The sequence below is a fragment of the Ranitomeya imitator genome, chromosome 2 (assembly GCF_032444005.1).
Source record: "Ranitomeya imitator isolate aRanImi1 chromosome 2, aRanImi1.pri, whole genome shotgun sequence".
Lineage (NCBI taxonomy): Eukaryota > Metazoa > Chordata > Amphibia > Anura > Dendrobatidae > Ranitomeya > Ranitomeya imitator.
Window position 1 is genome coordinate 648,684,539 of NC_091283.1, and position 26,836 is coordinate 648,711,374.

The following is a 26,836-nucleotide window of genomic DNA, read 5'->3' on the forward strand; positions in this document are numbered from 1 at the left end:
AACAGTTGTAGCTGCAAATTCCTGGCTTTCCTTCTCAGAGTTGTGGGGGCTAGGAGAGCCAACGTTATTTACGACCGGCATTTCCTGTGTAAGCTCTTGTTCAGCTATAAGTGAAGTAGAAACTTCGAGGATCCATGAAATATTCTCTGTTTAGTTTTTGTTAGATATTAGGCAAGCGATTTAAGCTAGACATACGAAAATATATATTCTTATTCTCACTCGGTGTACCTACCCATTCCCCGAAACACGGGCTTCTAACTCCGTCTGGTAAAGAAGTAGGGTTTTCTCTGTAAATATGTATCCCAGATAGGACATATTTGATCTCATTAGAATGCTCACGTTAATCCGAGATGAATGAGGAGTATGTTAGGACTCTGACATGTTTTGTAGTGAAGTTATAGAAATCAGAGAAAATAGTTTAAAGTTTAGGCAGAATGTAGAGATAGGAGGGTCTGGATAAGCCAGCCTTTCTGTGATGTCACAGTCTTAATGTTTTAAGTGTCTGGCAGGCTCTGAGGAGTCACTTTCTGCTTGATTTCTTGTCTTCTCCTGGAAGAGCCCTGCACACGTCCAAATGAGCTGGGACGTATGGTTGCCTGTCATGCTTTGAACATGTGAGTGTTGCTTTTTCTCATGTATTCCCTTTATGTTATAATTACCCTTGTACATATTTGCAATTGTCTCATTTGTAACATCTTTGTAAAATATTTTGATAAAACACTGCCTGAAACTTTTGATGGGGTATATTATTTAATACCAGTTCTTTCTCCTGTTCTAAACCGTACCCTAAGTCTCTTGAAGGGAAAATACGCTACTGTTACTGTTGTGTTGGGTTAGCTTCGGACCCGTTTAATCGAAGCTGGTGGCAGCGAGAGTGTGCTGACTTTTGGGGTTATGCTGAAGCGACTGCGGCATTGCTAATTATTGTTCCTGCCTGAGTGGGAGTAGTTATCGCGTCGCTGCAGCGTGCCCAATAGCCAGTACATAGCAGGCAGCCTTTCTGGCGACTAATTACCCAGGGTGCAGTACCTAATCTGACCTGAGAGTAAGGGGGCAGCAGAGAGCTGCAAGTGTTAAGTGGAACTGTAAGCGGGATATACATAAATCCCTGCAGTTCGTGGTATATAGAAAAGCAGTGGGATACCTAGAATAAGCCCCTGCTGTAAGCTAAGAGGTCAATAGCCTTGTGTGTGGTTTTTCATCACATCGTGGAGTGGAGGGATAACTAAGATAAGCCCCCCTGCACATGTGATAGCCGTCTGTTGGCCTAAAGTCACCTCAATCCGTGACGTAGGGGTGACGGTCACGTTGGGAATCCTGACCAATTGGTGACAGCGGTCAGGGGAATCGTGACACATGTCTTTCTGATTTAATGGCATAAAAATTCAAAGGTTGAAAATTGCAATATTTTAAAAATTGTATCCATATTTTCATTTTTTTAATTAATAATCACAAGTAATATCGAAGAAATGTTACCACTATTATGAAGTACAATATGTCACCAAAAAAACAATCTCAGAATCAGTGGGATCGTTTAAAGTGTTCTAGAGTTATAACCTCGTAAAGTGACAGTGGTCAGAATTGTAAAAATTGGCCTGGTCACTAAGTACCAAATTGGCTCTGTCACTAAGGGGTTAAATAGACAGTTTGAGAAAAGCTTGTTGGGGCATTAATGACAGGTTACTGGCTGTTTGATTTCTATCAAGGTGTGTAAACGTGTTTTCTTGCAAAATCTTTAAAAAAAAATCCAGAAGCATTTACACAAATAGCCACAATAATAGGTCTGCAATAATGTAGATCTTTTTCATCCTACAGACTATTTTATTAGGTCACAGCTGTGTTTCTATGGCAATCTTGGGGCATCCTACATCATTCCCTATAGCCCAAATAGCTAATAAAGAATTTCTATTAACCCCCGTTCTTTCATATCCCAACAATAATGTTGATTACAGTAGTGCTATAACACCCTCCTCTGGATGCCTCTCCACATCCTCATCAGAAGGGTCCGACGTGTCGCAAAGTCCCGATAGGCAAAATAAGGCACACAAAAAAATGGCAAAAGTCACATGCTCCTTCAGAGGTTATCAGCCGGTCTAGCTCCACTCATTCCAGAAATGTCGGAGCTGGGACTGGTTGGAATACAGTAAAAGTCAAATTCGGCAAAACTGAACAATCAGTGCTGTGTGTAATTATTTTTTTTTTACAAAAACTGACAATACATATATGCATACATTTAGGGTATGTTCACACGTTCCTGATTTCCATCCTTTTTTTCAGGACTAAAAACCGCAGCTCTTTGCAGAAAACGCAGGTCCTTTTTTTGGTGCGTTTTTTGATGCGTTTTTTATGCAGTTTTCTATGCAGAGTCTGTGTGTTTTCTAGGAAGTTTTTTAGGGTTAAAATGGCTGAAAATACCCTAACCCTACCCCTACCTCTAACCCTACCCCTAACCCTAACCCTACCCCTATTCTAACCTTAGTGGAAAAAAAAAAAATTCTTAATTTTTTTATTGTCCCTACCTATGGGGGTGACAAAGGGGGGGGGGGTGTCATTTACTATTTTTTTTATTTTGATCACTGAGATATCTCAGTGATCAAAATGCACTTTGGAACGAATCTGCCGGCCGGCAGATTCGGCGGGCGCACTGCGCATGCGCCCGCCATTTTGCAAGATGGCGGCGCCCAGGGAGAAGACGGCCGGACGGACACCGGGAGGCCGGGTAAGTATAAGGGGGGGAGATTAGGGCACGGGGGGGGCATCGGAGCACGGGGGGAGGGGGCATCGGAGCACGGGGGGGCATCGGAGCACGGGGGGGGGCATCAGAGCACGGGGGGGGGGCATCAGAGCATGGGGGGGAGTGGGATCGGGGCAGCCACACTCCGCCCACGCACTTCCGCCCGCTTCCCCGCACTTCCTGCTGCAGCGGTTCGGCACCACAAACCGCAATAAAACCCGCAGATATATTTTTGATCTGCGGGTTTTACTGCGGGTTTGACCTCACAATGGAGGTCTATGGGTGCAGAACCGCTGCGGCTCCAAAAAAAGAAGTGACATGGTACTTCTTTTTTCCCGCAGCTATTCAGCGCAGCTTTTTTTCTGAATTTCAGGATCGTGTGCACAGTGGTTCCTGTTTTCCATAGGGTACATTGTACTGTACCCTGCATGGAAAACAGCTGCGGAACCGCAGCGGCAAAAACGCTGCGGTTCCGCAGAAAAAACCGCACTGTGTGAACATGGCCTTATAATTCCTATGCCACTGGATTGGAATCTAGGAGGAGCTCCCGGAATTAACTCCATTCTGCAAGTTTCAGTCATGACTCTGAGCCGTCTAGATTAGATTTAATCCTATGAGGACATTACTCCAGCAACTCCATTCTAGTCATGTCAGCAATGAACTATACAGAATAGAGGCTACAAGGAAAAACTCCGCTCACTGTTTGAAAAACTCAATTCCAGTCGCCTTAGCACCAAACTACAGAATAGAGGCCAGTCTAGACAGTTCATCATGTCTTATCCTGCTTCCACCTTCTAATGCTCTTTCTGCTACTCCTCGTTGCTGGCGACGTATCCCCAAATCCTGGCCCTCCTCAACACATCCCCACACTCATTTTGAACACCCTACCACGATCCTCTACATGTATTCTCAATGATGATAACCTCATACCCACTCATCCAGCCCCCGGTCCCCTTAGCTGGCGCTCTATGGAACGCACGCTCTGTCTGCAACAAACTGCCGTTTATCCATGACCTGTTTATCACCAACAAACTCTCCTTCCTTGCTGTCACTGAAACCTGGCTCACCCCCTCTGACTCAGCCTCAAAAAATCCACTCCGATCTAGATGGTTCACTAATGAATCAGCTAGAATGGAGTTGCTAAAATGAGGTCCTCAAAAAATCCACTAGGATCCAATGTTATAAATTATGAGGACTCTGTTGCTTCGCTCTGTTATGTTTCTCCCTGTGAAGCTCCGCTCAGTCTTTGAAAAACTTGATTCCAGTCACGTCAGCATCAAACTGTGGAGGCTACAGTGAGTTCCTCAAAAAATCCACTCCGATCTAGACGGCTCAATGGTGAATCAGCTAGAATGGAGTTGCTAAAATGAGGTCCTCAAAAAATCCACTAGGATCCAATGTTATAAATTATGAGGACTCTGTTGCTGCGCTATGTTATGTTTCTCCCTGTGAAGCTCCGCTCAGTCTTTGAAAAACTTGATTCCAGTCACCTCAGCATCAAACTGTACAGATTGGAAGCAACAGGGAGATCCTCACAAAATCCACTCCGATCTAGATGGCTCACTAATGAATCAGCTAGAATGGAGTTGCTAAAATGAGGTCCTCAAAAAACCCACTCCGATCCAATGTTGTAAATTACGAGGACTCTGTTACGTTTTTCCCTGTGAGGCTCCGTCCACTCTTCCAATGTCGATGCTGAGGCCAGGACTGGTAATACAGCAAAAGGAAATTTCAGGCAAAAATCAAACAATCCGTGCTATGTGTAATTATTTATAGTATAAAAAAAGCAATAATAAAATGCAAGTTTGATTAACCATGAAAAAATTTTTTTTTGCCCTTTGGAAATACATAACAAATATAACAGTTTAAGCAAGTATCTAAAAAATAAAAGTATTATATTATTACAATTATAAAGCTGATATATATATACATACATACATACACATATATATACACACTCACACACACATACATACATACACACAGTGTGCATACATTCCAATTCCACTGCATTGCAGTCTATGAGGCTCCTGGAATCGGCTCCATTCTGAACATTGGAGTTGATTTTTTGAGGGACGTCACGGTAGAAACTGAACTGTCTAGAATGGAGAAGCTGCAGAGAGATCATCAAAAAATCCACTCCGATCTAGTCACCTCACCAGTGAATTGTCTAGAGTGGAGTTGCTAAAATGAGGCCTCCAAAAATCCACTCCGATCTAGTCACAACCCTCCGATCTAGTCACAACCCTCCGATCTAGTCACAACCCTCCGATCTAGTCACAACCCTCCGATCTAGTCACAACCCTCCGATCTAGTCACAACCCTCCGATCTAGTCACAACCCTCCGATCGAGCCGCGCCCCCCAGGTCAGAGCGGAGAGCAGCGGATCACTTCCGAGTCGCGCATCCAGACTCACCCACAGGCAGGACACGGTCACGTGATTCTCTGACGTCAGCAGGTCCTTAACGGAGCAGCGGGATCTTGTCGGCCTATAGAGCAGCGTGGCGGGTGAGTAGCGAGCACACGTGTGGCTGCAGATGGTGGAAGCGGCTTATCCGGGCCTGGTGGTCACAGCTCCTGCCCTCAGCGTACAGACACGTGGAGCTGGGAGCTGCGGCTCATTCCCAGGCCTCAGAAACATGGCCACCGGCAGCATTGCCACCCTGCCTCTCATTGTGCTTGGTGAATGCCACGGGAATGTCTGTGCATCGCAGCAGGAAGTTCTCACAGCTGCTCCCTGGCGTTATACAGTGCCACCGAGCCTGCTGTGCCCGAGTCTCCATAGGACTAAGCTGTATACTACTACGTGGGCTGTGCTGTATACTACTACATGGGCTGTGCTGTATACTACTACATGGGCTGTGCTGTATACTACTACATGGGCTGTGCTGTATACTACTAGTACGCGAGCTGTGCTGTATACTACTACATGGGCTGTGCTGTATACTACTACGCGGGCTGTGCTGTATACTACTACATGGGCTGTGCTGTATACTACTACATGGGCTGTGCTGTATACTACTAGTACGCGAGCTGTGCTGTATACTACTACATGGGCTGTGCTGTATACTACTACGCGGGCTGTGCCGTATACTACTACATGGGCTGTGCTGTATACTACTACGCGGGCTGTGCTGTATACTACTACATGGGCTGTGCTGTATACTACTAGTACACGGGCTGTGCTGTATACTACTACATGGGCTGTGCTGTATACTACTACGCGGGCTGTGCTGTATACTACTACATGGGCTGTGCTGTATTCTACTAGTACGCGGGCTGTGCTGTATACTACTACATGGGCTGTGCTGTATACTACTACTAGTACGCGGGCTGTGCTGTATACTACTACTACGCGGGCTGTGCTGTATACTACCACTACTACTACGTGAGCTGTGCTGTATACTACTACTACTAGTACACGGGCTGTGCTGTATACTACTACTAGGACGCGGGCTGTGCTGTATACTACTAGTACGCGGGCTGTGCTGTATACTACTACGCGGGCTGTGCTGTATACTACTACGCGGGCTGTGCTGTATACTACTACGTGGGCTGTGCTGTATACTACTACTACTACTAGTACGCGGGCTGTGCTGTATACTACTACTACTACGCGGGCTGTGCTGTATACTACTACTAGTACGCGGGCTGTGCTGTATACTACTACGCGGGCTGTGCTGTATACTACTACGCGGGCTGTGCTGTATACTACTACGCGGGCTGTGCTGTATACTACTACATGGGCTGTGCTGTATACTACTAGTACGCGGGCTGTGCTGTATACTACTATATGGGCTGTGCTGTATACTACTACGTGGGCTGTGCTGTATACTACTACGCGGGCGCGGGCTGTGCTGTATACTACTACTACTAGTACGCGGGCTGTGCTGTATACTACTACTACGCGGGCTGTGCTGTATACTACTACTACTAGTACGCGGGCTGTGCTGTATACTACTACGCGGGCTGTGCTATATACTACCACTACTACTACGCGGGCTGTGCTGTATACTACTACTACGCGGGCTGTGCTGTATACTACTACGCGGGCTGTGCTATATACTACCACTACTACTACGCGGGCTGTGCTATATACTACCACTACGCGGGCTGTGCTGTATACTACTACTACTAGTACGCGGGCTGTGCTATATACTACTACTACGCGGGCTGTGCTGTATACTACCACTACTACTACGCGGGCTGTGCTGTATACTACTACTACTAGTACGCGGGCTGTGCTATATACTACAACTACGCGGGCTGTGCTGTATACTACTACTACGCGGGCTGTGCTGTATACTACTACTACGCCGGCTGTGCTATATACTACAACTACGCGGGCTGTGCTGTATACTACTACTAGTACGCGGGCTGTGCTGTATACTACTACGCGGGCTGTGCTGTATACTACTACTAGTACGCGGGCTGTGCTGTATACTACTACTAGTACGCGGGCTGTGCTGTATACTACTACTAGTACGCGGGCTGTGCTGTATACTACTACTAGTACGCGGGCTGTGCTGTATACTACTACTAGTACGCGGGCTGTGCTGTATACTACTACTAGTACGCGGGCTGTGCTGTATACTACTACTAGTACGCGGGCTGTGCTGTATACTACTACTAGTACGCGGGCTGTGCTGTATACTACTACGCGGGCTGTGCTGTATACTACTACGCGGGCTGTGCTGTATACTACTACTAGTACGCGGGCTGTGCTGTATACTACTACTAGTACGCGGGCTGTGCTGTATACTACTACGCGGGCTGTGCTGTATACTACTACTAGTACGCGGGCTGTATACTACTACTAGTACGCGGGCTGTGCTGTATACTACTACTAGTAGTACGCGGGCTGTGCTGTATACTACTACTACGCGGGCTGTGCTGTATACTACTAGTACGCGGGCTGTGCTGTATACTACTACTAGTACGCGGGCTGTGCTGTATACTACTACTAGTACGCGGGCTGTGCTGTATACTACTACTAGTACGCGGGCTGTGCTGTATACTACTACGCGGGCTGTGCTGTATACTACTACGCGGGCTGTGCTGTATACTACTACGCGGGCTGTGCTGTATACTACATTGAAACAAGCATTGAACAACTTCAGTATTGTTGATCAAACTCATTTAGCGGCCTGAAATCAGCGCATGTAAATACAACCGAAATGCTTTTGTGTGATGTGCAATATGTTAGCATTTGGGACCCCATTTTAAACTTTGCTAAGGGCCCCACTTTACCTAAAACCGGCCCTGCCTACAAGTGTACAAAGATATTATACAGTCACCATGTGACAAGTGGGCCTGTGTAACTTCAAATGCCAGGGCGGCTGAATCTTAGTCCCATCCCTAGTCTGAGAGCAGTGTTTTGTTGCAGACTGTGGGGCCCTGAGTCCCCAGCCACGACTATTTGGGGGGCCCCGAGTTCCCAGCCTCAACTATATGGAGTTTGGTAGTGTCTCCTCCAGACAGTCTTCTTTCACATGTTGATTTAAGTATGGCGCCTATACTTCTTGTATTGTTCTCCTTCTCACATGTAGATATGTCTCATTTCAGATCAAGATGTCCTCCGATGACCCGCTTACTGGAGGAACTTCTGAAGCTGGAGGATCCTGGCCATCTTCCAGCGGGCCTTCCACTAAGTTTGAGCTAGAGAAAGAGACAGAGCTGCGACTGGAGGTGGAAGGCTCGGCCCCAGTACAGGTGGAGCTGATCTCCGGGCTCGCGGAGGCGTTTGGCACAGAGCTGACAAAGAACAAAAAATACACATTCCCCCCAGGGAGCAGGGGGGCTGTGTTTACATGGCATGGCTGTACTGTCCAGCTGTGGGGAAGCCCTGATGTGGCTTATGTGTCAAAAGATACCCCTATGTTGCTCTATCTCAACAGCCATGTGGGACTTGAGCAGATGCGAGCCCAAGCGGAGCGAGAAGGAGAGCGAGGGCCCCGGGTTTTAGTGGCCGGCCCTTCAGATGTGGGAAAATCCACGCTCTGCCGTCTTCTATTGAATTATGCTGTGCGGAGAGGTCGGAGACCAACGCTGGTTGAGCTGGATGTGGGGCAAGGCTCAGTGTCAGTACCTGGCACAGTTGCGGCCTTGTGTGTGGAGAGACCTGCAGATGTGGAGGAAGGGTTCTCTGCTCAGGCTCCACTTGTTTATCACTTTGGATCTACTACTCCAGGAACGAATATTAAGCTGTACAACAAGGTGAGTAACTGGGGCAGTGTTGGGTGCTCTGTAGCTTGTATTTAAAAACCGGTCTAAATAAGTTCTTGGTATATGGTGACCTGGCCCAGGTCTTGATTTTGGTCAGAATTAGATACGCAAACGGATCCTGAAGCTCTTTATACTTTCCAAGTCGTGTGGTTCTGTAAGTTTTTTTCCATACCCTCTGAAACAATAACACTGAGGACAACAGAAGAGTACATTACATTGTGATGACATAACCTGTTTCAACATAAGCCCAACCAGGTACCACCTCATAGTGCATTCTGCTGTTAAGTTATTGTTACCTTTCTTGGTGATCTTTTTCAGAACATGTTCTTATCATTTAGAGCAGAGTGAAAAGATTTGTGGTACCCAGTTAGACCTCTAGTCCAATCCATGGTTCTAGTCCACTAGGCCTCACACTTTACTTTACATGGCGCAGGAAGAAACTGACGCCCAGGAGATGTAAGATCAGGGATGCTGGATACAAAGTTCAGCTGCAACAGAGGACTGTTGGAGTTGAGTACTGCAAATCATTTTGCCCATCTCTGCTGAGTTTTTAGGCATTTTTAATTTGTATCAGTTATCCATACTTTATTACGTCATTACAGATGCCATATCTGTTAAATGAAAGGTTATCATGAGATCTCACTATTCTAAGTGAGCAAGAGCAGTTTGCATTTTTAAACTAGTTACAGATTGGTAAGTGTTCTTTTACGGTGCAAACTCTGCTTTAGTCATGACAAGATCTCACAATAATCTGCAAGATCTCAGTCTGACTGTATAGGTGGCTGTGGAGAGTTGTGGAAAGCCACACAGGATGCTGGATTCCCCCAACCTGTAATTTTGGACACATCTTTTGCTAAAAAGTAGAGTCATTTTAGCGTTGGTGTCAGGACTATTTTCTTCATTTTTTAATTAGGGTTATTTCAAAAAGTTTTTGGTATGTGTCTTTCTATTTGTAAATAAAATGCAAGTCACATACTAGTGATAAGTGCTTTTTAACGGTTTTATTAAGGAATTATTGCTAGTGATGAGCGAGTATACTCGTTGCTCGTGTTTTCCCGAGCACCCTCGGGTGATCGCCGAGTATTTGTTAGTGTTCGGAGATTAAGTTTTCATCGCTGCAGCTGAATAATTTACAGCTATTAGCCAGCTTCATTACATGTGGGGATTCCCTAGCAACCAGGCAACCCCCACATGTACTCAGCCTGGCTAGTAGATGTAAATCCTTCAGCTGCTGCGATGAAAACTTAATCTCTGAACACTAACAAATACCCGAGCAACGAGTATACTCGCTCATCACTAATTATTACATAGCTTGTTTGTAAATTCTCACTTCCATTCTCTCTTCCCTCAGCTGACATCCCGTCTAGCCTATGTCTTCAACCACCGATGTGAAGCAAATCGTCGCGCATCAGTCAGTGGCTGTCTTATAAACACCTGTGGTTGGGTTAAAGGATCTGGTTATCAGGCATTGATACATGCAGCATCTGCCTTTGAAGTAGATGTTGTCATAGTCCTGGACCAAGAAAGGCTGTACAATGATTTGCGGAGGGACCTCCCCCACTTTGTCCACACACTGCTTCTTCCAAAGTCCGGTGGAGCTTCAGAACGTTCTAAAGAATGTCGGAGGGAAGCCAGGGATCTGCGGGTTCGGGAGTATTTCTATGGCCCACGTAGATCACTTTATCCTCATGCCTTTGAGGTAAAATTCTCAGAGGTGAAAGTCTACAAAGTTGGAGCTCCATCGATTCCTGACTCCTGCCTTCCACTGGGGATGTCACAAGAAGACAACCAGCTGAAACTAGTGCCTGTCACACCAGGCAGAGACATGGCACATCATCTCTTGAGTGTTGTTCCCATAGATAGTAGTTCCACAGATGAGGGTTTGGAGGAAAAAAATGTTGCTGGCTTCATTGTCATCACCGGAGTTGACACTGAAAGACAGACGTTGACTGTACTGTCACCAGCACCTAGGCCACTGCCTAGATGTGTCCTGCTCATTATGGACATAAGGTTTATGGATTTAAAATAATTTACAGAAACAACAATATTTGGAATGTCTTCTGTGTTGAGGTGGGACAATAGACATATTTAACATTGTTATAAAGAAGATTTATTTTATTTTTTGGAATGTTTACTATGAACTTTGTTCTATAGATTTGTCTCTTTCTATAAAAACATTTCATCTATGTAATGTAAACCATCTTAAACATCACTCTATAGTTCTTGTATTTTACAGAAAAATTATATTTCCCATTTATCAGAAAGGAAAAAAAAAATCTCCCGGTAGAAAAGCTAAATACTAGGTTATCAAGTAATCTTGTTTATGACTCCTGTTCTAGTTAAAGAAGGGTGAAAATCAACATGCGACTTGTCATTGGTTTTTAGTATCTCCTTATGAATGCGACAAGTTTTGGAGAGGGATCTTCCTTTTTTTAATTAAGACTAAAAATATCCTAATTCTGTGGGCTCCTGTGTGTGAAATGGAAACATAGAAACTTAACTACCTGTCCACAATGATGTTGCTTGTAAGATTCTTAAGAGTCAGGGAGCAGTCACATGGGACAACAGAAGACAGTGAGCAGATAATTCACCAATAAAGAAACTGCATAATTATTTATTTTTTTCATGGATAAAGAAGGGTCTTAGGCAGACAAACGTATAAGTTTGACATGTGCTAGCTGATTTTTAATCGTATAGCACACTGACCCATGTTATTCAATAGGGCCATTCAGATGATCAATCTTTCTCGTGGTCCAACTCTCCATGAGAAAAAAAAAATCAGTCTCGGATAAGATTCACCCATTCAAGTTAATGGGTGCGTAAAAAACAAAAACAGATCCCACACGCAACATCCAATTTTATGGATATATTTCTATTACAGACCTTGGAAACCATATTTGATCATAAACAGCAACCAAAGGAAACAACGATGTACAAGTCCAGATCAATAAACATTGTATACTTTATTAGTAAAAATTACAACCTTGACACACAGAAGAAGAGAGGAGGGGGGGAGTTCATAAAATTTACACTACAAATATATAGGCTGTAAAACGATAGGGCACACACGTCCCTAAATGATTCCATTAGCTAGTGAGAAATCAGAGAGTTGCTGATAATACTAATGCATTATAAATGATCTTGTTATCACATTTTTTATATAGTAACATAGTTATTAATGTTGAAGGAAGACTTTTAAGTCCATCTAGTTCAACCCATAGCCTAACCTAACATGCCCTAACATGTTAATCCAGAGGAAGGCAAAAAAAACCATGAGGCAAAAAGTAAGCTCCACACTGGGGAAAAAAACTCCTTCCCGACTCCACATACGGCAATCAGACTAGTTCCCTGGATCAACGCCCTATCAAGAAATCTAGTATATATAACCTGTAACATACTTTTCAAGAAAGGCATCCAGTCCCCTCTTAATATTGGCACTGCACAGGAAAAATAAACCTTCATCCTTATCCATATACATTTTATCTAACCACCACAGGGAAAGCCAGAATCAGACCCCATGTTAAATGGAGATCAACCTTTATGGTAGTTACCTGTGCAAAAAGTGCAGCTCCTAGCAGTGATACAGAAGGGTGCATGGGCCTGCCCCAATGCACGTTTCGGTCCTGCCTTCGTTAGGGGGCACACACAACTTGTCTCTGGTGCATTATTTATAGGATGTCCACGCCAGTCTGGGAGTGGCACACCTCAACCAGAAGTGACGTTCCCGGCCAGAAGGGACAAGCGCATCGCTATGCCAACCCCAACGCCCCCTGGCGTTGGCGTCATGCAATGGGAGGCAACATGGTGCTAATCAACACAGCGAGAGCCGGAGGGGGCAATGGGAGCAGAGCGCACACCCACGTGCAGGCAGGGCGCACCACCAGTGTATGTATGGCGAAAATCAATTTGATTCATCGCCAACCCAGAGGCAAGCCTCATAACCTTAACCCCTTTATCCCCAAGGGTGGTTTGCACATTAATGACCGAGCCATTTTTTACAATTCTGACCACTGTCCCTTTTTGAGGTAATAACTCCGAAACGCTTCAACGGATCCTAGTGATTCTGAGATTTTCTCGTGACATATTGTACTTCATGTTAGTGGTAACATTTCTTCGATATAACTTGCGTTTTTTTTGTGTAAAAACAGAAAATTGGTGAAAATTTCGCAATTTTGAAATTTTGAATTTTTATTCTGTTAAACCAGAGAGTGATGTGACACAAAATAGTTAATAAATAACATTTCCCACATGTCTACTTTACATCAGCACAATTTTGGAAACAACATTTTTTTTTGCTAGGAAGCTATGAGGGTTAAAATTTGACATACGATTTCTCATTTTTACAACAAAATTTAAAAAAAACATTTTTTTTTAGGGACCACCTCACATTTGAAGTCATTTTGAGGGGTCTATATGGGAGAAATACCCAAAAGTGACACCTTTCTGAAAACTGCACCCCTCAAGGTACTCAAAACCACATTTAAGAAGTTTATTAACACTTCAGGTGTTTCACAGGAGCAGAAGGAACGTGAACATTTTACTTTTTAGTCAGAAAAATGATCTTTCAGCAATAATTTTTTTTTTCCCAAGGGTAATAGGAGAAATTGGACCCCAAAAGTTTTTGTCCATGTCGCGTTTGTCGAGCCCCTGATGTGCCTAAACAGTGGAAACCCCCCACAAGTGACCCCATTTTGGAAACTAGACCCCCTAAGGAAATTATCTAGGTGTGTGTTGAGCACTTTGAACCCCCAAGTGCCTCACAGAAGTTTATAACGCCCGGGCGTGAAAATAAAAAATCCTATTTTTTTCCACAAACATGATCGTTTAGTCCTCAATTTTTTATTTTCCCAAGGGTAACTAGAGAAATTGGACCCCAAAAGTTGTCCAATTTGTCCTGAATACGTTGATACCCCATATGTGGGGGGAAACCACTATTTGGGTGCACGGCAGGGCTCAGAAGGAAAGGAGCGCCGTTTGACATTTTCAAGCTAAAATTGTCTGGAATTGAGATCAGACTCCATGTTGCGTTTGGCGAGTCCCTGATGTGCCTAAACAGTGGAAACCCCCCACAGGTGACCCTGTTTTGGAAACTAGACTTCCTAAGGAACTTATCTAGGTGTGTGTTGAGCACTTTGAACCCCCAAGTGCTTCACAGAAGTTTATAACGCCCGGGCGTGAAAATAAAAAATCCTATTTTTTCCACAAACATGATCGTTTAGTCCTCAATTTTTTATTTTCCCAAGGGTAACAGGAGAAATTGGACCCCAAAAGTTGTCTAATTTGTCCTGAGTACGCTGATACCCCATATGTGGGAGAAAACTACTGTTTGGGCACACTTCGGGGCTCGGAAGAGAAGTAGTGACTTTTTGGAATGCAGACTTTGATGGAATGGTCTGCGGGCATCATGTTCCGTTTGGTGAGCCCCTGATGTGCCTAAACAGTGGAAACCCGCCACAAGTGACCCCATTTTGGAAACTAGACCACCTTAGGAACTTATCTTGGTGTGTGGTGAGAATTTTGAACCCCCAAGTGCTACACTAAAGTTTATAAGGCCCGGGCGTGAAGATAAAAAATCCAATTTTTTTCCCACAAACATGATCTTTTAGTCCCCAATTTTTGATTTTCCCAAGGGTAACAGGAGAAATTGGACCCCAAATGTTGTTCTCAAATTTGTCCTGAGTACGCTGGTACCCCATATGTGGGAAAAAAACTGGGCACGTCGGGACTCGGAAGGGAAGCAGTGACGTTTTGGAATGCAGACTTTGATGGAATGGTCTGCGGGCGTCATGTTCCATTTAAAGAGCCCCTGATGTGCCTAAGCAGTAAAAAAAAAAACCCACAAGTGACATCATTTTGGAACCTAGACCCCCAAGGAACTTACCTAGATGTGCCCCCTCTTTGGAACTAATCTACTGGTTCCTGTAAAGTAAATTAGTAGTGCATGGAGGTGTGGTACAATTTGAAGCAATCCTTCATACACAGGCCAGGTTTGTCAGGGCAATTGTCGCATTGATAGTTGATGTCCTTGCGTATTCCTCTTTTGTAGCACACTCGGCACCTTTTTTGCGGCTTACCTTTACTTCCAGTTGGAGGAACCACCCCCGGAAAATGCTGACCTGGTACGATACGAACACCCTCAGTTCCGGAAGTACTGGGGCCCGCTCCTTCCCTCGTGCCAAATATCAGGGCCTTAACCACTACCTCCTGGAACTGAAGGTACGACGTATCGGTGTGGCATGCATATCATGACAGCAGGAAAGCGGTGAGCATTGCCATTTGTACGATGTACACGGACAGCTTTTTGTACAACACCTTGGCCTTTTTCAAAGCACTGTATGGTTGGAGGAGTTGATCGGAGAGATCAACGCCCCCCATGTTTTTGTTGTACCCCAGTACACAGTCCGGTCTGCTGACCTGTGTAGAGGTGCCTCGTACAGTGCTGCGGTACCTCACGCAGAGAGGGATTTGTAGAGTGGGATGCTGGAACAAAAGTTATCGGTGTAGAGGTGATAACCTTTTTCCAGCAGTGGGTGCACCAAATCCCACACAATTTTCCCACTCACTCCCAGGACAGGGGGACACCCTGGGGGTTCAATCCTGGTGTCCTTCCCTTCGTAGACTCTAAAGCTGTAGGTGTACCCTGAGGTACTCTCACACAGCTTGTAGAGTTTGACGGAATCTGAGCCGCCCCTTAAAATTAACCAAGGACTCATTCACGCAGATGTCCCTTTGGGGCACGTACCCTTCAGCAAACTTTCTGCTGAAGTGTTCGATGACCGGCCGAACTTTGAACAGACGGTCAAAGTTGGGGTCATCTCGTGTGGGAGACTGCATTATTGGAATAATGCAGAAATTTATGGATGGCCTCAAAACACGTCCGGCCTTTGACCATTCGGAACACTGGAGTGGATTTGTATAAAATATCAACACTCCAATATTACCGAATTTCTGGCTTATTCAGGATCCCCATATGAAGGACCAGGCCCCAAAACTGCATCATTTCAACTGCGTCTACAGGAGACCAGTTAGAAAATGATGAACCTGGGTTTTGCTCCGAAAATTGCCAAGCATACAAATTAGTTTGCTCCACCATGAGGTTAATAAAATCCTCAGAGAAAAAGACTTTGAAAAAATCTATTTCTGTGAGGCCTGTGGTGTCAAACTTGATTCCTGATTCTGCCACAAAATCAGGAATCAATGGCTTGTAATTTTCGGGGGACGAGGCCCATACGGGGTCCGAAGAGGGGCGTGCTGGTTCATCTTCAGGAGTGGGCGCTCCTTCATCTTCATGAATGGTGGGCACTGCTTCTGTCCTGCGACGTCTGCGCGGCGGTTCTACAGGACCTGAGGAGGAAGATGAGGAGGAGGAGGAGAATGAAGAATCTGAAGAGTAAAGGAATGTGGGATCCTCTCCCTCGCTATCAGTGTCGGAGACCATGAAAGAATATGCCTCCTCCAATGAATAGTGCTGTTGGGACGAGCGGGACATTTTTTTTGTGAGTATGGTGCTTGGGTGTACTTTATTGGTAACTATGTGTACGTGTGGGGGAGGATAGTGTTTGGTGCAAACTATTCTGAAAAGAAAAGCTAAAGGAAAAATACCGCAAATAGGGAGAAAAAAATACCTGTGAAAGGAAAAGTCTAAAACAGCAGGCCCTAGCTCTGATAAGTGAACCGCGTCACTTATCAGAGTTCGGCAGCTGCTGGGTGTGCGAACGGGGATGTGAGAAAAAAAACGGCAGACACGAGAGCTCTGATATGTGAACTGCGTCACTTATCAGAGTTCGGCGGCTGCTGGGTGTGCGAACGGGGATGTGAAAAAAAACGGCAGGTACGAGAGCTCTGATAAGTGAACTGTGTCACTTATCAGAGTTCGGCGGCTGCTGGGTGTGCTAACAGGGATGTGAAAAAAAAGGAAAACAGCAGGCACGAGAGCTCTGATAAGTGAACCGCGTCACTTATCAAAGTTCGGTGGCTGCTGGGTGTGCGCACAGGGATGTGAAAAAAAAGAAAAGGGAAAGCATGGGTTAGACGCGGCGGCTGGGTGAGCGCACGGAGATAGGAGAAAAAAAGAAAAGGAAAGGCACGTGTTAGAAGCGGCTGCTGGGTGAGCGCACGGAGATAGGGAAAAAAGAAAAGGGAAGGCACGGGTTAGATGCGGCGGCTGAGTGAGCGCACAGAGATGGAAAAAAAAGGGAAAGCACGGGTTAGACGTGGCGGCTGGGTGAGTGCACGGGAATGGAAAAAAAAAAAAGGGAAAGCATGGGTTAGACGCGGCGGCTGGGTGAGCGCACGGAGATAGGAGAAAAAAAGAAAAGGGAAGGCACGTGTTAGAAGCGGCTGCTGGGTGAGCGCACGGAGATAGGGAAAAAAGAAAAGGGAAGGCACGGGTTAGATGCGGCGGCTGAGTGAGCGCACAGAGATGGAAAAAAAAGGGAAAGCACGGGTTAGACGCGGCAGCTGGGTGAGCGCACGGAGATGGGAAAAGAAAGAAAGCACGGGTTAGACACGGCGGCTGGGTGCGCGCACAGGGATGGGGGAAAAAAGGGAAGACACGGGTTAGACGCGGCGGCTGGGTGTGCATGCTGGGATGGGAAAAGAAAAGGGAAAACACGGGTTAGGCTACTTTCACACTTCCGTCTTCTGGGCTCCGTCGCAATCCGGCGTTATGGTTAAAAAACGCACCCTGCAAATATGCTTGCAGGATGCGTTTTTTGCCCATAGACTTGCATTAGCGACGGATCGCGACGGATGGGCACATGTCTCATCCGTCGTGCGACGGGTCCATCATGTTTTGACGGACGCGACGCACAAAAAAAGTTCAATGTAACGTTTTTTCGTGCCACGTGTCTGCGATTTCCGACCGCGCATGTGCGGCCGGAACTCCGCCCCCTCCTCCCCGCTCATCACAATGGGCAGCGGATGCGTTGTAAAACTGCATCCGCTGCCCAGCACAACGTCCGTCGGGCCGACGGTTTGCGACAGAAGTGTGGAAGTAGCCTTAGACGCGGCGGCTGGGTGCGCGCGCGGGGAAAGGGAAAAAAAACAAAAGGGAAGGCACGGGTTAGACACAGCGGCTGGGTGAGCGTGCGGGGATGGGAAAAGAAAAGGGAAGGCACGGTTAGACGCGGTGGCTGGGTGAGCGCACGGAGATGGGGAAAAAAATGAAAGGCACGGGTTAGACGCAGCGGCTGGGTGTGCGTGCTGGGATGGGAAAAAAAAAAGAAAAGGGAAAGCATGGGTTAGACGCGGCGGCTGGGTGAGCACAAAGGGATGGGAAAAAAGATAAGGGAAGGCACGGGTTAGATGCAGCGGATGACTGAGCGCACGGAGATGGGGAAAAAAAAGAAAAGGGAAAGCACGGGTTAGACACGGCGGCTGGGTGAGCGCACGTGGATGGGAAAAAAAGAAGAAAAGGAAGGCACGGGTTAGACGCGGTGGCTGGGTGAGCGCACGGAGATGGGAAAAAAAAAGGAAAGGCACGGGTTAGACGCAGCGGCTGGGTGTGCGCGCTGGGATGGGAAAAAAAAGAAAAGGGAAAACACAAATTAGATGTGGCGGCTGGGTGCGCGGGGAAAGGGAAAAAAAAGAAAAGGGAAAGCACGGGTTAGACGCGGCAGCTGGATGAGCGCACAGGGATGGGAAAAAAAGATAAGGGAAGGCACGGGTTAGACGCAACGGATGGGTGAGCGCACGGAGATGGGAAAAAGAAAAGGGAAGGCAAGGGTTAGATGCAGCGGCTGGATGTGCGCGGGGATGGGGAAAAAAAGAAGAGGGAAAGCATGGGTTAGACTCAGCGGCTGGGTGCGTGCGCAGGGATGTGAAAAAGAAAATTGAGCACGAGTGTTGATCGGTGAACTGCGTCACCAATCAACGCTCGGCGGCTGCTAAATTTGGGCACAGAGGCGGCGCGAGGTGGCGGTGGAGGGGGTTGGGGGGTGAAGAGGGACGGGTCAGGATCGGTGATCAACACTTACGGTTGTTGTCTCTCTTCTGTCTTCTTTCTTCTGTCTTTCTTTTTTCTTCAGCAAGAACTGTGGTGTCACAGGCTACTGTGGTACCACAAGTCCCAGCACAGAAGGGGATCTCTCAGCATGACCGTTCTGCAGGATTCCTGCAGAGGAGTCAGGCAGGTCAGGGACGGGTGAGACAGATCGCAGAGCGGTCATACCGCTGCTGTGACCTGTGATTGGTGGGATCGATGATCACATCGATCCCACCAATCAGAGGAGGCACTGGTGATGCCGGTGTTGCTAGGCACCGGCCTATGTTCAGAGCTCACAGCTCCGATCCTAGGCAGATTACCGGCAGGTCACCATCACCGCTGCTGTGCCCTGTGATTGGTGCAATCGATGTGATCGTTGATCGTGCCAATCAGCTGCATGCTCTGGAGTAGGATTGGTGCTATTACAGCACTGATCCAGGAAGTTACAGGCAGGGCACAGCGTGGTAACACCGCTGCTGGGTCCTGCGACTGGTGCGATCGATGTGATCGTCGATCACGCCAATCCGGGGGGTTTTGGCCGATGCCTTGCGTTGCCAGGCACCGGCCAAGGATCGAGTACATCGGTACTCAATCCTAGCCTGGGACCTCACTGTTTCAGCCAATCTGATTGGCTGAAACAATGAGAAACGCTGCGATTGGTTGTTCAGAATTGAACAGCCAATCACCGCGATAGGGGTGGCGGAGGCAGGCCCTGGGATGCCGACACCATCTTCCTCCAGGTAAGATGGCGTCTGAATTTTAATGCGATCACCACGACTTAAGTCGCAGTGTCGCATTAAAGGGCATGACGTACTATCCCGTCGGTGGTCATACAGGCCCATACCACCTCATCAGGATAGTATGTCATATGTCAGAAAGGGATTAATAAAGTGGATTCTTATCTGTAGGTGAACTGCCAATCTCTATTCAAGAGTTCCCGTAATAGTCATGGATCCCGGAGTACCTCCCACTAGACTAGGTGCTATGGCACTGAAATTCAGAGACAGACATTACCCACCAAGACTCCTAGCAAGGGAAGAAACTCACACCCTGACCCCACAATCCCCGCATCTCCTCCAAACTCAGGAGAGAGTGCCATTTGTAAACACATATCTCCCGTGAAGCACAAGGTTCATGCCATCATTAGCAAACCCTGCCAGTTCTATCCAGGGCATATCCCAATATTGAACCCTTTAACACGACAACACTGATGTGTGCCAGAAGGCCTCCCAACATTAAGGACAAACTGGTTCAGGCTGATATAGGGAGTACACATTTGACCGCTACCCAGCGGCTACTCAGCACCTGCAGACAGGGCCCCTTCCCATGCCTTAGTAAAATATGAAAATCATACAGCATCACCCACGCCAGAACTGGGAAATCCTATCCCATCAGAGGGTACCACACTTGTGACTCCAACTTTGACATCTACGTGATCAAATGCCCCTGTGGTCTCCTTTATGTCGGTGAAACAACCCAACACACCAAGGACCAGATTGCCAGCCATAAATCCACAATACGTTGCGGGAAAACATGGCTACCGCCACCAGATCATTTATTTAAACTAAGGCACACTGTGGCACAACTAAAGTTCCAGATTATCGAACAAGTTCCATGACCCAGCATGGGTGGCAATCATATTAAACTTCTCAGGTCCAGGGAAACACTGGATACACACATTTGAGACCCTGTCACCTAAGGGACTCAACAGGGAAATTGATGTGAATAACATCTAACCCTGATCTCTGCTTGCCTTATAGACACGCTGACCCTCCACATCAACAGTTGTCCTGTCTCATACCTAACTAACACCTCCCACGTCCACCTCCTCCCCCTCCCAATTCTGATGCCACAATTACATAGTCCCGCCATGAGCGACCCCTTGGTTAATGTATTAACTGTCCTTCGGTTACCTAGCACTGCCTCCCCCTGTGGGTGGTTACACCCCTTAGCCAATATCTTAGCCCTATGTCTAGATATGAGCTCTTTTTATAATGATCAGCCCCTTTAATGATAGATTCCTTAATTCATGCCTAACTAACCCCCCTCCAGGTCATGGAGCCACATTTACTTGGTCTTTCATGATTAACAGCCCCTTGCTTCATATTTTAACTCTCCTATGGATACCTAGTTCCGCCTGGGAGCGGCTACATACCCTTGCCCAATGTCTGGTTATTAGCCATCCTTGCACCAATGGTCCGCTCTCATAATAACAACTTCCTTGACTCATGCCTAACTGTCAGGAAAAGGAAGAAGTTCTTATTACTTCAATTACACATACAGGACTCTCAGCTGCAGTTTCCTCTGCCTGCCAGCACAGGCTGGAATTCTAAGCCACTCTTCCTCCCTCCCCCTACTATATAGCTGTAATGTGAGACTGATGTGCCAGCAACATTCACTGAGGAATTTTTATGGCTTTGAGCTGGTAAAGCAAGTCTTCTGTCTAAACTGCTCATCCCCTCTCCCACCTGATACCAGCTATAACTGATACAGCAACTTTCCAACCACACGGGACTCCTTTGTTCTTGAAAAGTTATGTATAATGGCACCGATCAGGGATAGAGATGTAAATGTTACATATTCCGGATGTCCACCGAGAGATCTATAACTCACTGAAATCGCTAGGATCAAAACCCAACGAAATGCAATGAATGGAGTTCTCCGTAAGTGGGTAATATATCTTCTCTTTGTTTATACTTAAAGGAACCCCCATGACATGGTGAGCATCATGATAATTGTGTCATTCTTCTACGAGGTTAATACATCGAGTTATGTATAGAAATGGCTTGTCATAACTCTAAGAAATGGGAGTATTCAGACTCTGAGTGAGGTCACCACAGGGGGAGTGTCTTGGTTTTGGGCATGGAGATAAGTGAGTGAGCCATCAGTCTTCACTAGTCTTTTGTCCCAGGTCTAGCTGAGAGCCTGTCATGCACTGGGATATATGTCCGCCCTTCCCCTGAGCCACACGGTTTGCCATGATCTGAAATGATGTGAGAAAACTGTAAGTCTTTCTTTTAAACTTTAATCCTTTTTATATGTAATTGCTTGTACATGCGATAGTTGTCTACTTTTATAATATCTTTTCATACTTTTGTAGACACTGCCTACCTTTTTTGGAGTAAAATATATAAAATTACTAGCTTTGTTACTCCTTACTCTATAATGTACTGTCACGTCCTCTGAAGTGAATTATGTTACTAATTTGGGTTGGCTCTGGACCCGTTATTAATTAACAATTCGGAGCTGGTGGCAGCGGATTTGTCCTGTGCATTTGGAAGACTTTATAGCGATGGACGGTGTTGATAATTATTGTTCCCGCTTGAGTGGGAGTAGTTATATCGCCCTCGCTGCAGTGTGCCCATTAGCCAGTACAAAGTAAGGCAGCCTTTCTGGTGACTAATTATCCTAGGTACAGTACCCTGTCTGACCTGAGGGTAAGGGGGGGCGCAAGAAAGCTGCAAGTTCTGAACTGGGAAGTGGGATATAGATAAATCCACTTCAGAAAGGACTGGGCAACCAAATAACCCTGGTTCATGACATATTAGTGTGAGCGGTGGGGATGATTAAGATATCCTCCCTGTGAGTCCCTGAAACTAACTATCCCCACCCCCCTGACCATTGTGCCACCTTAACATAGACCCTTTGGTGCTACTTAAACATATTGTAAAGCAGCCTGCACCGTCAGTTGGCGGCTATACACTCTTGCCCTATACCAAGCTCTATGCTCTTATTGTTGGTCTGCTCTTGGTAAGGCCCATAATACTCCACCCTTAGTTCTAGCGGTGCCATAACAAGAAACATCAGCACTTCCCTAACCAGCACCATGTATGCGCGGCCATGGTCCTCTCTGTGACGCTTTGTCACTTCTGTTTCTGGGCCGGATGACGCACTTCCGGTCCGGCGGGTAACACCGCTATTTACTTCCCTCCTCCTGCCTCTTGAGATCATGCCTGCGCAGCAACAAGGCACGGGAGCGCTGCTACACTGAAACCGACATTCAATGCTCGAAAGCTAGTGCATCTCCCCAGACAGTGCTGTTACCTGGCTACATACTGACCCTGCCTCTTGGTCCATTACAGGTCTACAGCAACTCTGGCAGCCACCATAATTGGGTATTTCGCCTCCCCGCACAGATTCCTAATTCCACTATTTTCCACTGCAGCCCAAGTGTGGATCTCTATTACCCTCTCATATGCTTCTTTTATACTTGGCACAGGTAAACAACTACAGTCATGGACAAAAATTTTGAGAATGAGACAAATATTAATTTTTCCAAAGTCTACTGCTTCATTTTTTCTAATGGCAATTTGCATATACTCCTGAATGTCAGAGTGATCAGCTTAACAGCAATTACTGTACTTGCAAAGTCAATATTTGCCCAGAAAATGAACTTTAGCCCCCAAAACACATTTCAACATCATTGCAGTCCTGCCTTAAAAGGAGCAGCTAACATCGTTTTAGTGATTGATCCATTAACACAGGTGTGGGTGTTGATGTGGACAGGGCTGGCGATCAATCAGTCATGATTAAGTAAGAATGACATCACTGGACACTTTAAAAGGAGGCTGGTGCTTGGTATCATTGTTTCTCTTCAGTTAACCATGGTTATCTCTAAAGAAACACGTGCAGCCATCATTGCACTGCACAAAAATGGCCTAACAGGGAAGAGTATCGCAGCTACAAAGATTGCACCTCAGTCAACAATCTATCGCATCATCAAGAACTTGAAGGAGAGAGCTTCCATTGTTGTCAAAAAGGCTCCAGGGCGCCCAAGAAAGACCAGCAAGCGCCAGGACCGTATCTTAAAACTGTTTCAGCTGCGGGATCGGACTACCAGCAGTGCCAAGCTTGCTCAGGAATGGCAGCAGGCTGGTATGAGTGCTTCTGCACGCACTGTGAGGCGGAGACTCTTTGAGCAAGGCCTAGTTTCAAGGAGGGCAGCAAAGAAGCCACTTCTCTCCAGAAAAAACATCAGGGACCGACTGATATTCTGCAAAAGGTACAGGGAGTGGACTGCTGAGGACTGGGGCAAAGTCATTTTCTCTGATGAAATCCCCTTTTCGATTGTTTGGGACATCTGGAAAACAGCTTATTCGGAGAAGAAGAGGTGAGCGCTCCCACCAGTCTTGTCTCATGCCAACTGTAAAGCATCCTGAAACCATTCATGTGTGGGGTTGCTTCTCAGCCAAGGGAATCGGCTCACTCACAGTCTTGCCTAAAAACACAGCCATGAATAAAGAATGGTACCAGAATGTCCTCCAAGAGCAACTTCTCCCAACCGTCCAAGAGCAGTTTAGCACCCAACAATGCCTTTTCCAGCATGATGGAGCACCTTGCCATAAAGCAAAGGTGATAACTAAATGGCTCATGGAACAAAACATAGAGATTTTGGGTCCATGGCCTGGAAACTCCCCAGATCTTAATCCCATTGAGAACTTGTGGTCAATCATCAAGAGATGGGTGGACAAACAAAAACCAACAAATTCTGGCAAAATGCAAGCATTGATTATGCAAGAATGGACTGCTATCAGTCAGGATTTGGTCCAGAAGTTGATTGAGAGTATGCCAGGGAGAATTGCAGAGGTCTTGAAGAAGAAGGGTCAACACTGCAAATATTGACTTGCTGCATTAACTCATTCTAACTGTCAATATAACCTATTGGTACTCATAATATGATTGCAATTATATTTCTGTATGTGATATAAACATTAGACAAACACTAATAAAAACCAGGGGGCAGCAGATCATGTGAAAATATAATTTTGGTGTCATTCTCAAAAATTTTGGCCATGACTGTAGTACTTACTATACATTATCTCTGTCCTCTCTTTCTCCTCCCCTCCCTATTACACTGGTGGGCGTTTTAGCCACCACCAATCTCCCACCCATCAAATATGCTGAGCTTATTTTATTTTTTCACACATACCACTCAGAATAACCTGTTAGTTTATTTTAATTTTTTCATTTTCTCTGGATTTTGTTGCATGGTCTCGGCCTCTTTACCTGCAACGTCTGGGTCATTGTTTTTACTTTTTTCTTGCGACTGTCCCCCCCCCCCTTTCTAGCATTTGGTTTGTTACTGCTTTGCTGTTTATTATATGTCTCTTTTCTTTCAGCGACTCGATGACTAAGACCTGGGATGGGTCAAAACGTCTGTGTGTAATTTTAGTCGCTCTGCATTTTGCTCCCCTGCATTATGATTTTGTTAAATTCACGGTAATGAATGAAAACTCTTTGCATGATGAAAACTCTTTGCATGATAAAAACTAGAGTGTGTGGTGAATTTTGATTTTCTAGTAAAAGGGGCTTTACAATCCGTTCCACCAGCACCTCACTCTCCCAACGGAGACCTTTCTACAGACAGTAAATGTGACGCCAAATGACCTATATATTGCGATATGCAGTCCAACAAGGGATATAACAAAAATTACAAAAATTATGTCCAAGTATTGGTGAGCTATGTGACTTTGTCTTGAAATGGACTCTAGCTACAAATGGCACGTTAATCTATACTTTACACAACCCATTAGAAGAATGGTAATGCAAAATGCAATAGTAACATGTAATGTTTAAGATCAGACAGCTGGGGATGGATAAGTAATCACACAACCTGTGGTTCCCCTAAAAATGCCAATGCCTACATAACAATATCAATAAGAAGTATGGTAATGCAATATGCAATAATTACTTGGTCAAAGTAACCTATGGTAATATTCAAATGAGACCAAACAGCAGTGGGTAGAAATAGTTATCCGCTAAAATGCAGATATCTACATAATAACAATAAGATACCTACAGGTGCTTCTCACAAAATTAGAACATCATTAAAAAAATAATTTATTTCAGTTCTTCAATGCAAAAAATGAAACTCATATATAGCGTCTTTACAGAATGATCAATTTCAAGTGTTTCTGTGAATGTTGATGATTATGGCTTACAGCCAATGAAAACCCAAAAGTCATTATCTCAGTAAATTAGAATACTTTATAACGCCAGCTTAAAAAATGATTGGCCTACTGAAATGTGTGTTCAGTAAATGAACTGAATACTTGGTCGGGGCTCTTTTTGCATCAATTACTGAATCAATGCGACGTGGAATGGAGGCGATCAGCCTGTGGCACTGCTGCGGTGTTATGGAAGCCCAGGTTGCTTTGATAGCAGCCTTCAGCTCATCTGCATTGTTGAGTCTTGTGTCTCTCATCTTGCTCTTGACAATACCCCATAGATTCTCAAATGAGTTTGCTGGCCATTCAAGCACAGTGATACTGTTGTTTTTAAACCAGACATCGGTACTTTTGGTAGTGTGGACAGGTGCCAAGTCCTGCTGGAGAATGAAATTTCCATCTCCAGCAGATGACATGCTCCCCAAACCATCACTGATTGTGGAAACTTCACGCTAGACCTCAAGCAGGTTGGATTGTGGCCTCTCCACTCTTCCTCCAGACTCTGGGACCCTGATTTTCAAATGAAATGCAAAATTTACTTTCATCTGAAAACTACACCTTGGACCACTGAGCAACAGTCCAGTTTTTTTTTCTCCTTGGACCAGGCAAGACACATCTGGCTTTGTCTATTGGTCATGAGTGGGTTGACACAAGGGATGCAACACTTGTAGCCATGTCCTGGATACATCTGTGTGTGGTGGCTCTTGAAGCAATGACTCCAGCAGCAGTCCACTCCTTGTGAATCTCCCCCAAATTTTTGAATGGCCTTTTCTTAACTGCAGTCTTGAAAGGATTGTTATCCCGGTTGCTTGTGCACCTTTTTCTACCACACTTTTTCCTTCCACTAAACTTTCCATAATATGCTTGGATACAGCACTCTGTGACCATCCAGCTTCTTTAGCAATGACCTTTTGTGGCTAACGCTCCTTGTGGAGTGTGTCAATG

At 45.7% G+C, this 26,836-nt stretch overlaps 1 protein-coding gene across 1 annotated transcript; it reads left to right on the forward strand.

Annotated features, from left to right (window-relative positions):
* Nucleotides 1-5,116: 5,116 nt before the first annotated feature.
* Nucleotides 5,117-13,208, forward strand: CLP1 (cleavage factor polyribonucleotide kinase subunit 1). The gene is made up of 3 exons (XM_069752910.1): nucleotides 5,117-5,242; nucleotides 8,300-8,950; nucleotides 10,311-13,208. Exons 2-3 carry the CDS (start codon nucleotides 8,306-8,308, stop codon nucleotides 10,986-10,988), a joined length of 1,323 nt encoding a protein of 440 aa, XP_069609011.1. The 5' UTR covers nucleotides 5,117-5,242; nucleotides 8,300-8,305; the 3' UTR covers nucleotides 10,989-13,208.
* Nucleotides 13,209-26,836: the final 13,628 nt, after the last annotated feature.

Excerpts from the sequence above, each read along its gene's own strand:
- CLP1 (XM_069752910.1), top strand. The coding sequence starts at position 8,306 with ATGTCCTCCGATGACCCGCTTACTGGAGGAACTTCTGAAGCTGGAGGA. Across the intron at positions 8,951-10,310 it reads ATATTAAGCTGTACAACAAG|CTGACATCCCGTCTAGCCTA; the intron begins GTGAGTAACTGG and ends CTCTTCCCTCAG.